Source organism: Lindgomyces ingoldianus (assembly GCF_010093535.1).
Source record: "Lindgomyces ingoldianus strain ATCC 200398 unplaced genomic scaffold BDR25scaffold_2, whole genome shotgun sequence".
Lineage (NCBI taxonomy): Eukaryota > Fungi > Ascomycota > Dothideomycetes > Pleosporales > Lindgomycetaceae > Lindgomyces > Lindgomyces ingoldianus.
In genome coordinates, this window is record NW_022985163.1 from 922,831 (window position 1) to 936,956 (window position 14,126).

The 14,126-nt window shown below is 49.4% G+C and overlaps 4 protein-coding genes across 4 annotated transcripts; 3 read left to right on the forward strand and 1 right to left on the reverse strand.

Moving 5' to 3' along the window:
• Positions 1-381: 381 nt before the first annotated feature.
• Positions 382-1,755, forward strand: BDR25DRAFT_300116 (uncharacterized protein). The gene is made up of 2 exons (XM_033689302.1): positions 382-638; positions 833-1,755. The coding sequence occupies exons 1-2, from the start codon at positions 483-485 to the stop codon at positions 1,649-1,651; spliced, it is 975 nt and encodes a 324-aa protein (XP_033553861.1). The 5' UTR covers positions 382-482; the 3' UTR covers positions 1,652-1,755.
• A 1,263-nt stretch (positions 1,756-3,018) lies between these two features.
• On the reverse strand, positions 3,019-4,041 carry BDR25DRAFT_348918 (uncharacterized protein; the record flags this gene model as incomplete). Its single annotated transcript, XM_033694487.1, has 8 exons — positions 3,019-3,087; positions 3,145-3,325; positions 3,395-3,452; positions 3,540-3,663; positions 3,729-3,750; positions 3,803-3,809; positions 3,852-3,983; positions 4,035-4,041. 8 exons carry the CDS (start codon positions 4,039-4,041, stop codon positions 3,019-3,021), a joined length of 600 nt encoding a protein of 199 aa, XP_033553862.1.
• A 1,226-nt stretch (positions 4,042-5,267) lies between these two features.
• On the forward strand, positions 5,268-6,939 carry BDR25DRAFT_330944 (uncharacterized protein; the record flags this gene model as incomplete). The annotated part of the gene is made up of 2 exons (XM_033692578.1): positions 5,268-5,606; positions 5,713-6,939. 2 exons carry the CDS (start codon positions 5,268-5,270, stop codon positions 6,937-6,939), a joined length of 1,566 nt encoding a protein of 521 aa, XP_033553863.1.
• Positions 6,940-10,192: 3,253 nt separating this feature from the next.
• Positions 10,193-12,484, forward strand: BDR25DRAFT_208361 (uncharacterized protein; the record flags this gene model as incomplete). The annotated part of the gene is made up of 4 exons (XM_033684562.1): positions 10,193-10,215; positions 10,278-10,639; positions 10,688-11,910; positions 11,999-12,484. 4 exons carry the CDS (start codon positions 10,193-10,195, stop codon positions 12,482-12,484), a joined length of 2,094 nt encoding a protein of 697 aa, XP_033553864.1.
• Positions 12,485-14,126: the final 1,642 nt, after the last annotated feature.

Below are 14,126 nucleotides of genomic sequence, written 5' to 3' on the forward strand. Positions count from 1 at the left end.
CAAAATCATAGAGCATGCAACTGGCGTTTTTGGGTCAGGATTTTGTTTCCGATTGGCTCTTCTCAACACTTTCCACAAAATTTTATTGGGTTGAATGTGAAGACGCAGCCTTGGCGGACAGTAACGAATCGGTCTTGAAACTGAGTCTGTGGTCGGCCTTGTAGATTTGAAATAAAGTTAGGATATATATAACCCGCTGGTGTCTATCATGGTGGTGGCTGGTCAACAGAGTGGAATATTTTAACGAGTGCAAATGTGGCTGGTGGGCTGTTCCTCTTTGTTGGTTGGTCTATGGTTTCCCGTCCGTGCTTGTGGCGATTCGCCACACTAACTTCAATCCTTTACCTTGACTCACTAAATCCCTCTACCACTACCAATTTAACTTGTTCTACTTAGTATTTTCTGCCTCTCCGCCCACTTTCAATCCATTCCCATCCAGCAACATTCCGCCCAACCATTTACTCAAGCGACCATTTTCTTTCATGACTACTAGACGAGTGGCCCGTGGTGGGCGCAACCCGAAAGACCTACCTCGTGATCAACAGGTTTCCAGGAAAGTGAGTTGGCTGTTGAGACATGGTGCGAATCAGGAGGGTTTGAAGCTAGGGAAGGGCGGCTATGTTAGTGTTCAGGATGCTGTAAGCTATCGTTATATCGTCTGGCATTTTATATTTCCATCCGTGCACTTCCTCATACTTCTTTCCTGTTGCGAAATATTGCGTTATAGATAGCGATTTTCGATGTCTGTTTTGGATTATCCACAGTATCCATATTACTCCTCTTCACCCAGCATCCATACTTCAGCTTGAGCTCAGTTTCTAAATTCTTTCAGCTCAACACGCGCGCCCTAAAATCGCTCAACATAACCTTCCCCGAACTCCGCGCCATGGTCGCCGAAAACGATAAACAACGTTTCTCGATGATCCTCGCCTCATCACTTAGCGATTCCTCCAACATCACCTCTTCCCCAGTAAACCGACTCGAATCCGAGGCCTTCGACCCAACCCCCAAGTCTGACGACCCAAGCGACTACATCATCCGTGCAAATCAGGGCCACTCCATCAGTGTCGAGACGGAAGGCCTGTTAACGGAAGTCAGCGAGGAAAGCGGGAATGTGCCAGAGCTATGTGTCCACGGCACTGATGAGCCCGCTTGGCGTTTAATTTTGAAATCTGGTGGCCTGAGATGCATGGGAAGGAATCATATCCACTTCGCGTCCGGGCTTCCTAGGGGCTTCAAGTCGATGGACCAAGGCATCGCTGCTACCGTAGAGGGAAAAGATGCCCCGCATGTTATATCGGGAATGCGGAAATCTTCTACTATTCTCATTTACATCAATATTCGTGCCGCTATGGCCCATGGTATCAAATTCTTTTTGAGTGAGAATGGGGTTGTTTTGACGGAAGGAAATGAGAAAGGAGTTTTGTCATATGAATTCTTTGAGATGGTTGAGAGTAGAAAGAAAGGAGGTGGGGTCTTGATGAGAGATGGTGTGTTGCCGGATGATGTTGAGGTCGATATTCGGGGGTGGGAGAAGGATATTAGCGATGCAAGAAGTTTGAAGCGGAGTCGCAAAGGGAAAGAGAGAAGCGGTAGAGGTGGGAAGGCGAGGGTTAATGATGATTCTAGGGATGTGTTTGTAGGCGTTTGAACCAGCTTCATAGCAATGCGGTGTCTATGTGGCGTCTTTAGTACTGAGAGGCTTCCTACCTGGTCGGTGGCATCTCTTTTAAGCAAAGGCACTTTAAGATTGAACTATAGCTCCTCTGGCCGTTGTACTGTCAAAAATCAGATGCCCAGAACACTCTTGCAGACACATAAAAGCGAACTTTGGAGTTTCATTATATTTTCGCATATTCCCCTGATCTTTCCTTAACCTCCCCACACACCCAAGCTCCAGAGAGTAAAACTAATTTCCACTTTTCGTTTCTGATTATGTTTCTGATTATTTTAGTGTTTAGCTCTCGAGGCGGCTTACATTTTCGCGCCAGTTAGGCTATTTACATACCAGCTTCTACAGGAGTTTAAGAGTTCCATTCAAGTTGTTTGCGTCTCGCAATCGGCTCGTTCATAAAGTGTTCAAGTTTTACTCCTTGATCTCCTCATTGTTAGTTACCAACTTTCATATGCCAACCCCTAAATCCCATCGACCAAATTGGCCTTGCTTGGGCGTTCTAGAACGTCTTGACATTTTGCCCATTCTCCGGAATTTCGGCCTTCAACGTCGTCGTTATGGAGCTCGGTTTACCTTCCAATTCTGCAAAATTGGGACCTTGGCTTGGCAAACTGTGCTGCGACTATAATTGGCAATGCTTGACTTGTGTACTGAAGGAAGCATATCCATTCCTTCCATTGAAGCTCGAGAGGGTGGTGATGTTTAGGGAACCGCCAAGAGGGATGGATAGTTTGCAGGCGGTTTTCCACAGGGCTTCTGGCTTTGTCTATTCACGATCTACGATACTTCGACGCAGCTTACTATCATTCCAGGTTCGTTATTTGTTTCTATAATCTGTTTAAAGTTCCCCGGCCAGTCTAGATTGAATGGATCTTGGGGCAAATTTATCGTTGCGAGGATATACGTTTAAGTAAGAGAAGACTATGTTCAGTTGGCAGGCTCATTAACGATTTACTACATGTCGGCCAGTTCATGCTCCATCAAATTCATGGATGGTTTCAAAAATAATATCTGGGATATAAAGGCAAGTACAAATATGGGTATAACAATTGCAGATGTGCACATTGAGATTAATGAAGTGTTCTTAATCAAAGTTCACGTTCCTGACGTAGAATTCTCAAACATCTCGAAATCGGTATGATATACCGCCTTCCTATTTAATCTGCATGATGATATAGAATGTTTAAAGCCTTCTGCTGTTCATCGGCTTTACACTGTTCCTCTGGGAACAGGTGGCTATGAGCAACGCCATGCACATTCTGCCTAGGATAGCATCATTTCTGAAGGATCCCGATTAACGCTACATGGGTTAACACACTAACCCAATTTTCTACTATTGGTCTTTACCCATTCACATAACTAGCCAGTGAGAATACTGCATCGTTTTGATTAACTGGGGATTGCGGCTTCGACTAGCTTTCTCTCCTTCTGCGTAGTTTATCCCCTAATAAGGTGGAAGGTCTATGTACAAGAGGAAATGGTCGGGCTCTAATCACCGTACTCCAGTGTAAGTGGTGGCGAAGGTGTTGGAATATGGTGGCTGAACATACGCCCATGAGTTGCATTTGTTTCAGGTATTCACATACATGATGGAATTTGCGTTTAAGAGTTCCGTAGTTCTCGGATTGTGCTTGAATTCGGGGTCCTGGGCTATGTGCGTTTCATGTCACTAGCTGGTAGGTTAAAGGCACAGTTACAAGGTAGTCCCATGTAAATCACCTTCGAAGATGATTATTAATAGCACCGGTGATAAACATCAGACTTCCAATCTGATCTGCTTACGACGGCGTGGAAATATCTGTATGGCTATTTCACCCTATATTTCTACTGGAGGAGCCGTTCGCTTAAATGCCAGAAAACAGACCATCGAAGAACACCTCAGGCAATCCGCGTAAGAGACCTCCGTCCATGAGTTGGCGTGTGTGGGCGTTGACCGCCCAGATGCAGCCAATGCATCTCAAGGATAAGACAGTTGGCGCCCACCGTATCTAGCCATCATTTCGTTGTCTAGTCTAAGGTTAAGCCAAGAAGTGAAATATAAGCTTGCTCTAACTGGTACGTTAAGGTTAGGCTCTCTGCCCTCAGACCTTACGTGCTTTTTAAATACATTCCTTTTTGCTATTTCACACTTGCTCTGAATGGAAGCCCGGACGAACCAAAGGTATCTATGCTCAACCAATCTGCCTAGGGCTCTGATATATTAATGATTTCCGTAAGCGTGAGCTATCTCCAGGCACATCGAAAGCATCGTCCTTGAAGGATACATCGAAATCTCCCAACGCCGTTTGGTGGGGCGTAGTGTGGTTGCCTCAAATGTAGCTTAATGCTATGTACCTAGGTATGGGTTTGGGCCGCGAACTAAGCATTAACAATGAATAACAGCTATTTATGCAGCCGGACACCAAGCTAGAGATCCGATATGGAAGGGCATATCGTTTGACGATCTACTTCACAGAAAGTTACCATTCTTTCACTATTTACATCATAATCCATTGCAGCCCTAGCAAGTCTAGTGGAACTCCTTCAATATTTTCGCCGGTATCAGGAGGGGTAACGCAAACCAAGGGAATCTATCTAAAGGAAGATTGATTCCGCGCTGTATCCTCCATCGCACCCCCAAATTCCCCTAGTTGTTCATGCGCGAGATATTCCTAAACATTTTGACAAGTGGAACATCCCCTTAACCAAAGCACGCAAATGCATTCCTAGAAGTTCCAAGCTATTTTACGACATTTCGAGTATTGTGACGCCAGGTCTCGTAAATAAATTTTCGATGGGCATAGAGCAGTGTTGAAGAGCGGGGTAATCGAGCTATGATCGACGTGATTTTCATGATATTGGGTCATTTCCATAAGTTACAAGGCGGTGGTTTCGTCTCTATAGGATATCAGAGTAAGTGGAAGATGTCGAGACTACACAGAAAGAAGATTTGCACTTTTTGTCCGGAGGCCAAGCCCAAAGGTTATCGTTGCCGCTTAGGACGTAGGAGTTCATCCCTGCCGAAAGTTGAAAGCGCTGATTGTCATAAGAAGTAAACCCTCTTCTGTCCTTTGGGTGAACATGAAGTCGCGGCAGTTGATGGTCCTACCGGTAAGTGTGCCCAGGCGGCCGTATTGAAACGATGAGCACGCGCTTGCGACAGGCGCCTTCCTACTGGAGTTAGAGAGATACTTGGCGTCTGATGTTCCCTTCACTTCAGGCCGCTCCAGCCTTGGCAGAGCTAAACCGCTCGTCGTAACTCTCTGCATCTCTTCCTGTATCAGCCTGCACATCCCGCCAATTTCATTGTGGTCCAACGTAGCTCAGCGTAAATTTATACGTATACATTGTCGTTCTGAGCTTGATTGATAGCATATGTTCGAGTATATAGTTGTGCACAAGGAGAGGCACGTAAGCTGCCCTCGCCTGCGTCCCGGCCAAGAATGGAGATAAAACAAACACTGTAGCAGACGAACCAGCCTCGAAATTTACCTTCATAATTAGCCACCATGACTTGGACAGACTCCGACACATCTTCCTTTGCCTCTTCTTCTACCGTCCCCTCGAAAGTCCATCTCATGGTTATTTTTCAAATCGCTCACACCCCCAGGATATGTTCATAGACACCGCTGCCGCCAACGCCGGCTCCAAGGCTAAAGTCGCTCGAGCTCCTCAAAGTACAACTCGAGATTCCGAAGAAACAACACCCCTTCTAGAAACATTCGTTGGTCAGGATCCACCACCTACCTACCTTGAAGCTACCACACCCAATCCATGGAATGGTCGGCCGAGTGGAGATGAAGCTACTCGCTTACTGTCCTTCGATGGGCGAGGCACACCAGTTCCACTGCTTGCCCGCTCGTCGGATGGAATGTATAAGGGTGGAGCGTACCAGCGGCGGAGCCTCCGAGAGCATTGCTCCCGAAGACGGATGATTAAATACATCGCTGCCGTACTCTTCTTAATCATAGTAGCAGCCATTATTGCGGCAGCAACTCGGAAGGAAGAGAAGGCATGTCTTCGTTTCAGCCAATAAGAGCCCGCTGACCGCCTAACAGAAAATCGTCTCGCCCATCCCAGCATTACCATCACAACCACAAGAGGGATATCCCATTCGCTGGCCTTCAAATTGTAAGAAGGATTATAACACAAACACTGCGGAGTTCAACTTCGGTATGCCTCCCGAGTTGCGCATTCAAGAGGCAGTCCACCAGCTAGACGGCCCCTACAAACGCGTATCTGGTTGGATCCACGTTGTTAGGGCACCAGCAGATCAACCAGCGGGCACAGTCCAAGCAAAGCTTGCCTACGCAGTTTCCCAATCAGTCGATATCGACAGTATTAAATATGCTTCGACAGAGACAGGTCTAACCATTGGTGACCCTGTCGTTCCAGACGTTGGAGACAGCGTTAAACCCGGTACAGCATGCTTAGGCATATCTGTCGTTGTATACATTGCCCCAGGAGCGAAGCTAGAGAACTTCAACGTAGCATCAGTGCATCTGGGTATGCAGATACATCAGGGAGTCGACTTCTCGGTTATCAATGCGACCTCGATATCCTTGACAACTGGAACCTTGGATGCTCCTCCATTCAACTCCCGTGAGACGAGGCTCGAGACGATATCTGGGTCCATTAGTGGTAAATACGCTCTGCTCGACCTTCTCTCTATCAAGACGAAGAGTGGGTCTGTAAATGTCAACGTCGCGCCCAAAAAGGCAGGGAAGGAAGGATCTGAACCAGCCATCTTCCTAGCGAGCTCGCTATCTGGAAGCATCCGGGCTGATTTTGAACGGAAGAAAATTCCAGACCGAGATTATCAAGTGTCGATTGATACTAAGGTCGGTTCGGTGGATGGGACATTCATCCATGGTTCCACGACGGTGATCCAGTCTATTGCTGGATTCATTACCGCTGACATACTTCCTTTCGAAGCTGGCTCGTACGCATCAACAATTGAAACCTCTACTTCCTCGGGACAGACGAAGCTGAAGATCCGACCACCTTATGTAAACCCAGGGACTGCACTAAACAAGCTTACCAGCACGCATAAGAGTATCTCAGGTGCAATGGACTTGACCTATCCACAAGAATGGGAAGGTCATCTTGAGGGTAGCACTCTTAATGGAAGTCTTCATCTCGAAGGACGAGATCTCGAGCTAATTCATCAGGGCGAAGATGTGCCCGGTGGAAGTCGAGTCGAAGCTAAAAAGGGTGGCGGAGGCAGTAATATGTTGTTCAAAACCGTCAGCGGAAGCTGCGAGGTCAAGGTTGGAAACCTCTGACAGTGTGCTTTAAGTTTGGCTAGACCCGGTGCTCTACAATGAGTTTTTGGAATATTAGTAAGGAGTACAATAATGGGTCCCCATCGTGAGAGATGATGAGCACACGCTGGGGCTTTGTTATAGATACATCTCAGCAGGATTTCTATCGCACACAATGCCTATTTGATGTCTCCTCGAACCCACAATCGCTACCTCATCATGTAAGACATTAGTGACACATCAGTGATCAGTACTGCAAATAAATTATTTTTTCTTCCATTTCTCAAGATTACCCTTTCTAATCTTGATCTTGACGTCATGAGCGCATCCGCGCACGCGTCCCCTTCAAGGTTCTTCCGCCACAGACCCGTGGTCCTGGAACATGGGCACATCCTAGCATCTCATCTAAATCTACGCAAGTGCCACCATTACCCCTTCAAGCTTCCATCCTCTGAGTCGGTAGGGCTGAACCAACTTAGTCATTGTGGAACCCATTCCCAACTTCGACATCCAGCATTTTGACGCCATTAGCCTCAAACCTTGAACCTCTACGTCCCTCGGCTGGCTTTCCCCAGAGCGGCATACCTTCGGCAGAACGTAGCGTGAACGGATGGATGGGTTCTTTTGGAGGCCTGATCTTCTCCAGAACCACTTCACACGGTTGGGAATATGAGTAACACCGGCGGCTTGTGACAACGATAGCGGAGATCGCCTATCGGACTCTTGAACCAAAGCAGTGTCCCGTGAGCAAGAAGTCTAGTTCTCCCCCTGACAATCGCCTGCCTGGCACGCAGTCCATACTGTTGAGGCGAGTAGCACAGCCCCTATTGAAGATCAACTTTACGATCGAGTTGGGTTATCATCGAAGTCGTCCGTACGATATTCGCGAATCCTATCAGGAAAGGATGTATTCCATAACCGAGGACCGCGCATTCCAGCCCAATGATACGTTGTCGAGGAATTTGCTGAACCAAACAAGTATAAAATGTAGTAAGCTGAAGAATGTACGGCCGGTTCTCCGTGTACGACGGGGCTTGTGGAGCTGGACCGAGAATGATAACAGTCCGTAGTGGGGAGACGAGAGCCGTCCTTGCACAAATTCAATATGTTCTACAGCTGGAAGCAAGGGAGGACACATGAGGACAACCACCCACCCATTGACTTCCAGGTGATAGCCATTCACTCCTTAGAAATAGCACGAAGGAAAGCGAACGGCCCGCATCTACTAGGGCATGCATGCGGGAGGCTCATTTTAGACGACAAGCCATGTCGGGAATGGCGCACAAATGGCTGCTCATCTGCAATCTGCACATCTTCACCTACCGCTACAACCTGTCATGCGTCTATGAGGTAAGATAGGCAGCATGATGGTGGCTGAATCGCAGACAATGATCTCTTGACGTCTAAACCTTTCTATCCTGAGGTTTTCATGCCTAGCCGGGAGGGGCCGACTGGAAGCCGTCCGGAAGAGAAGGAACAGATTCTAACCGATGTGCGAGGTGCATACTGACTGACAAATATACGTCTGGTGGGGTAGTACGGACTGAGGCGACGAGGGGCTGGGGCAGCGGTTAATAGAGGAGACACGGATCTGCTGCTGGAGCCGTTTTTATGACGTCTGATATTGCATGCAAAACATTGGGGGGACTACACAGACGCACCCCACAGACAGTTTTGCACGTTCCCTCACCGGCCAAGTTGCGGGGCTGAATCAAACAGCAAGCCTGAAGTGCAGAAGCAGAAGGAATTGGAGGTGGTGAATGTAACAAAGTGGCACGAACCTGTCAGTCAGCTGTCAAACGTCAACACGAGGCATTCACCGCTCAGCGCAAAGGGCGTCTGCTGGCTATGGAGTGGTTTGCATCGTACACGCGATGCTGGCGAGAGCAGTTCCACGATGGTATTGCCGGGGCCGGGTTGGCCATGTTTGGCTTCTGAGGTGTGAGCTCAGGTGAAGGGGTCGGCCATCCTAAAGCGGCCACTCTTCTCGGGTTGGACGGCGAGCTCGGCGCGCTCTCCGCCTCAAGGTGCTCGCTCGAGCTGAGGGCTGCTGACGGCGGCCGAATCACGTCGAGTGGAGGTGCGATGTGATGGTGGTGAAAGGCGATGGTGAGGATGTTGCGCCGCGGTGAAGGTCGCTAACAACCCCTGTCCAGTTTCACGTGCGTTTCAAGTCTCTGACCCTCCTCGTCGCGTCCTGACCGACCACCAACATCTTCTCTCCATTCCTCCCCATCAGCGCTCGTTCGCAGGCCCGTCTTCTCGATTGAGAAGATCGCAGCCAGGGCTGTCCTGAAACTGCTGTCCTCGAGAGTTTCGTCTCGCGAATAGGGCTGCTTCCCCCAGGCATCCTGCTCTCCGAACCGGCACGCTCCTTGTCCGGGAGAAGATCAATTGGTGACTGCCTCTCTCTTCCATGTCGACCGCGCCGCAAGGGAGACACGAGCTGCGAGCTCAGCATGCACTCCCGAGCGCGCAATGAGCACCCCGCGGCCGCAGCGCGGTGCGAGTGTTCTCAAGAGTCCCATAGATGAGGCCAGGGCCTTCTATTCACACCCCTCACCCCCAGCAGCCCTGGCAAGCTGTTCAAACCCCTCACCTACCTCGATCCCCGTCGACTGCTCCTTTGGGTGAACGCCTCTGCCCCAAGCTGTCGCCGTTCCAGATCTCTGCAGCCAAGGCGCCTGACGCTGCCCTCAAACCAAGCGCCCAAATGGTTCCTTTGCGTCAACTCTCCCACATGTCATCTCATCTCATTGTTGCTGCACGGAAATCTTCAAACCCGTGTTTTCCCATATAGTCCCATGGTCCCTCAAGCTGTCCTTCCTTTTACTTTGGCCTCGTCACTCATTAGAATCCCAGCCCTATTATTCTTACCTATTCATTCTTTTCTTGTCACTGGAGCGGGCTCCTTTCCGCGCTGGCTGCGAAGGGGATTCTTTCTCCGTACACTCTTTTAATTCAATCCTCACAGGTTCCTTTTGTCACCATACCAACCCAGCTGAAGTCGTGCACTACTGTCGACTAGCCACATTCCTTTGACTAGACCTACTTTCCTTCAGTTCTTGACCAAATTGTACGTCCTCCGCATCTTCGCCCATCCCTTTCGTCCGTTGTCAGCCCACCGCTCGGGCCTGCCGTCCCCAGCTGCACCTCATAGTTCTCAGTTCTTTGTGAGGTCATGCTGTACCTATTGAAGTGCTAACAGTTGCGCCAAACTAGTTTACAGTGGGATTCACCCCAGAGCCATCTTCTACAGAGAACAAGGCTAAAGATGGAATTTAATGCGGTTCGACAGTAAGACATACCATCATCCTCAACAATCGTCTTGGCCCTACCCATGCTGACTACATATAAAGATACCGACCATCATCTAATAGATCCTTTACCATCTCGCAGCCTTCCTCCCGACATGCAGCGCAGATAATGTACCCATACGGGAACATCCAGCTTCAACCGCAACAAAATCAGGCTCTTCAACAGCAGTCAAGACCTTCGCCACCCTACCCCACGTGGGCCGTGCCACAGACCCACAACCCCTACAGTCAGATGAAGGGTCCGGTCACAAGCAGTAGCCATGAATCTGAGCAAGTAGTGGCCAAGACCGACATCACCACGTCTCAATCCCCTGCCATGAATGCAGCGCACTTCCGCCATAACATGGGTGGTCACGAATCCCTCGGAACCCCTGATTACTTCCAAGGTACCGTCATTGACACCAGTAGGTTTCTATTACCTTTGATTTGGATTCGCTGTCTAACATTTATAGGTCCATGGGGCCAGAAAGTCTGCGAAGAGTTGGAGTCATTTCCATCCATGGATCCGGATATGTCCGAGTTCAACCAAGGCTTTATTGGTCACGACGAGAATACACCCATTATTGACTTAAGGCAGTATCACGGCATGGAACAGCAAGAGGCCGATAACATGGCGACATTCAACCCGTCTTCATCTCGACGAATGTCTGAATCATCATTTTCAATGTCAAGCACCGGTGGAGCGCTCCAAGAAGTGTCCACGTACGAAGAAATAGGCTCATCCGAGGCCGTTTCATACGCGTCAGATTGCGAAGCTTGGAACAACCTTGAGCCGGCGCCAAGCCTTCTTTCACCGCTCGCCTCACCACGTCGCCCGCAACACGATTCCGTTGTAAGGAGTGGCAGTCGCTCACGGGCATCTCCTGCGCCGCACAATAATGTGCGCTCATCGCCGTACACAATGGAGAGCAGTCGCTTCAAGAGGTGGTCTACCGGACATGCACCAACCTCAACTCCTTCAAGCTCACGTGCGCTGGCCCAAGTTCAGGACCGATTCGCTCCTTATGGTCCCCGCTTGAACCCACACCACTCAATGCCGGCGTATCCGACGAGCACTTTGAGTAATTTCCAGTTACACCCCAACAACGTTTTGTACTCGCAGCCACATCCATTGCAGTCAAGTAACCCGGCAATGTTCGCGTCCCCTGACCAGCCGTTTCATCTTGAGGTCCCACGTCCTCTGCCCTCGCAAGGACTCTTCCGCCTTCTACAAAGTAACGCAGACCGACACGGCGGCTGTTCATCACACTTTGCAGACCTCTCAGATCCGCCGGACCTTTATTCATCCCTCCATGAGGAGCCCTCGAATCCACCAGAATCGGACATGAACCCCTCAGATCCCGATCTCGTCCCACATGAACAGGATCTACGCTTCAGCGGAGATCTATATACACCGCGCTGGGTCCGTGGACACGGCAATAAGCGTGAGGGCTGGTGTGGACTCTGCAAACCTGGTCGATGGCTTGTGCTTAAGAACAGCGCATTTTGGTACGATAAGTCGTTCACCCACGGTGTGAGCGCCGCAACTGGCGCTGCATTCCAAGGACCCCAAGATACCCGCCGAACCGAAGGCAATCTTGATGTCTGGGAAGGACTTTGCGGGAGCTGTGGCGATTGGATTGCGCTAGTAAGCAGCAAAAAGAAAGGGACTACATGGTTTAGGCATGCATACAAGGTAGGTCTCTCGTCTAAAATCTCCTCTTACCTCTCCAATTTCTAGTTTGTTGCACCAAATCTATGCTCATGCTAATTACATATTCCAGTGCCACACTCACCCCAAAGTGAAAGACGGCCCTAAACGACGTCGTGAAACCCACAACACGGTTCGCGCTCGTGCAGTATCCTCGGCATCTGCAACCTCGTCTTCGTACCCTCTCAACAAAGATTTATCGCAAGACTCCTCACAACAGCTCTCTCATCCTCATCCTCACTCAACACCAACGCAATCAAACGCTCAGCCGGTGCAGCACCACTCGAATAGTTTGTCGATTTCCCCCATGCCGCGGATTGCACACCCAACTACGTCATCTTCGATTGTGTCAATGCAACCCTCATATCCTACAACGACGCATGCGGAAATCCAGCCAAAGCAGGAGCCAGTCATAGGTATGTTCAGCTCACCCTTGCAGTCGATATCTACGTTCTCTGGTTCCAATTCGTTCTCAAATCCTGCGCACCAAGTTAGCGAACCAGAACTTGTGGGCGTGAAAACGACATCGCCGTTAAACAGCTTGGCGAGTATGATATAAGAACTTTCTCCCATGAAAGGTGTACGTCCTATCTCAGTCATGCGTCAGCTGTGTCCTTTCCCAAAGGAGTCTTGGATTTTCAGTCAGCGTTGCAATAGGGCGCACCGAGGCGTATTAAATATCCGCTTGTTATCCTTCACTCGCATCCTATTTTGTGCGTTGCTTGGCGTTCTTGGATAGACGGTGGGCAGGCTTTCATGCCTCGATCAGGGAAACCGGGTATTGGGGTTCTATTGGCGAGCGTTGTGTTATGCGATTTCTTCACTCTGGTGGTTGGTCATTGATTCGGGTATCAGCGCTGTTCATTCATGTGTTACGTTTCTTCTGCAGCTGCAATGGGTGCTGCAGAACATACATGCATGAGCGACTGGGTTGGTCGGTCTTGTAAGTTGTGCGAGTAAATGGATCGGGCATACGGCCACACGGGATTTGAATATGGGTTTTTGGCGACATCCGTTTTCTTTGTTTGTTTGCAGGACTTGGCGTGCACGCTTCCGTGGTGCGGCCTTGTCTTTGATGATGTAATGACTATCCTCCACCTGTAGCGTAACTCCGTAGGTAGATTTCAGTTGTAGATAGAGCTGTGTTTGGGAACTTTCTTTGAAAGCACGTCACTCATTTGAATCAAAATACAGAACTTAATCTACAATTCCATGCTTTCGTCTATATCGTCCCAGAATGGTGAGTCGGTGTGAGATAGACAAGTGGGACTACAAAACACTTCTGAGAGGAGAGAGAAAGCTGTCGGGATTCTCGTTCTGCATGGGACTTCATGTTCCGCCCCCATCTCCACCAACTTGCACTACAGGCCCCAACGTCCAAGCCCCCTCGATATGATCTGCGCTCATGGCTGCACGTAGACCGCCTCCGAACCTGGCCCTCTTTTCAACCTGGGACTTGGGGCCAGTTCGCAAACTCGTTGAAATCCGGACCGGCCAGGGCTGTCTCCAAGTCTCTAACAACGAGGGACCCTTGAAACAAGGCCCTGTCAGCGATCATGCTTGTCTGGTCTGCAGTTCCGGCAGTATGGGTTTGGTTCGGTTGAAGGGTCTGGATTTGGGTCACGGGGCACAGCCACGTTGCGGATTATGCGTAGGGATGTCTGTGATTGAGTTGGAGTGTCAGACTGGAGATTGATTAATTAGGTGTGAGGCCTCAGATTCGTCATAATGATGTACACAGAAGTAGATGATCTTAGGCTGGATCTACGCAGAATGTGGAAGTGACGAAGCGGGAAAGGCGTTGAATAAAATTGTTCTCGGATCTCCGCCTCGTTGATCGTGTGCGTATCATATGTATTAGTCGCATCGCACGTAGCAGATTATTTTCAGGCTTCTGTATCTGCACTGCGCAGATAGACCAATTGTGGTTTGGCGGAGGCTTTGCAGATCTTGATGCTTTGACAAGTTTGAGATGCGTCGCCGTTCTTCTAGAAGAGCGTTCTTTGATGCGGGAAAAGTAATGTCCTCCTGACTAAGTACCCTTGCAGCCTTATACACACCGCATGCTGTTCGGCAATTAGCTGGGTACTATGACAGATACTAGTTGATGTGCAGGGTCGACCTTGAGCATTGTCTTCATGTATGTCAGTTTCCGTTAAGTCGTTGTACATCCTTGGGTGAGAAATGGTTCGACGGGAAGC

What these genes read in the sequence shown, in the direction of transcription:
- BDR25DRAFT_300116 (XM_033689302.1), top strand. Translation starts at nt 483, where the DNA reads ATGACTACTAGACGAGTGGCCCGTGGTGGGCGCAACCCGAAAGACCTA. An exon ending in ATGTTAGTGTTCAGGATGCT is followed by an intron (nt 639 to 832) that starts GTAAGCTATCGT and finishes AAATTCTTTCAG; the next exon opens with CTCAACACGCGCGCCCTAAA.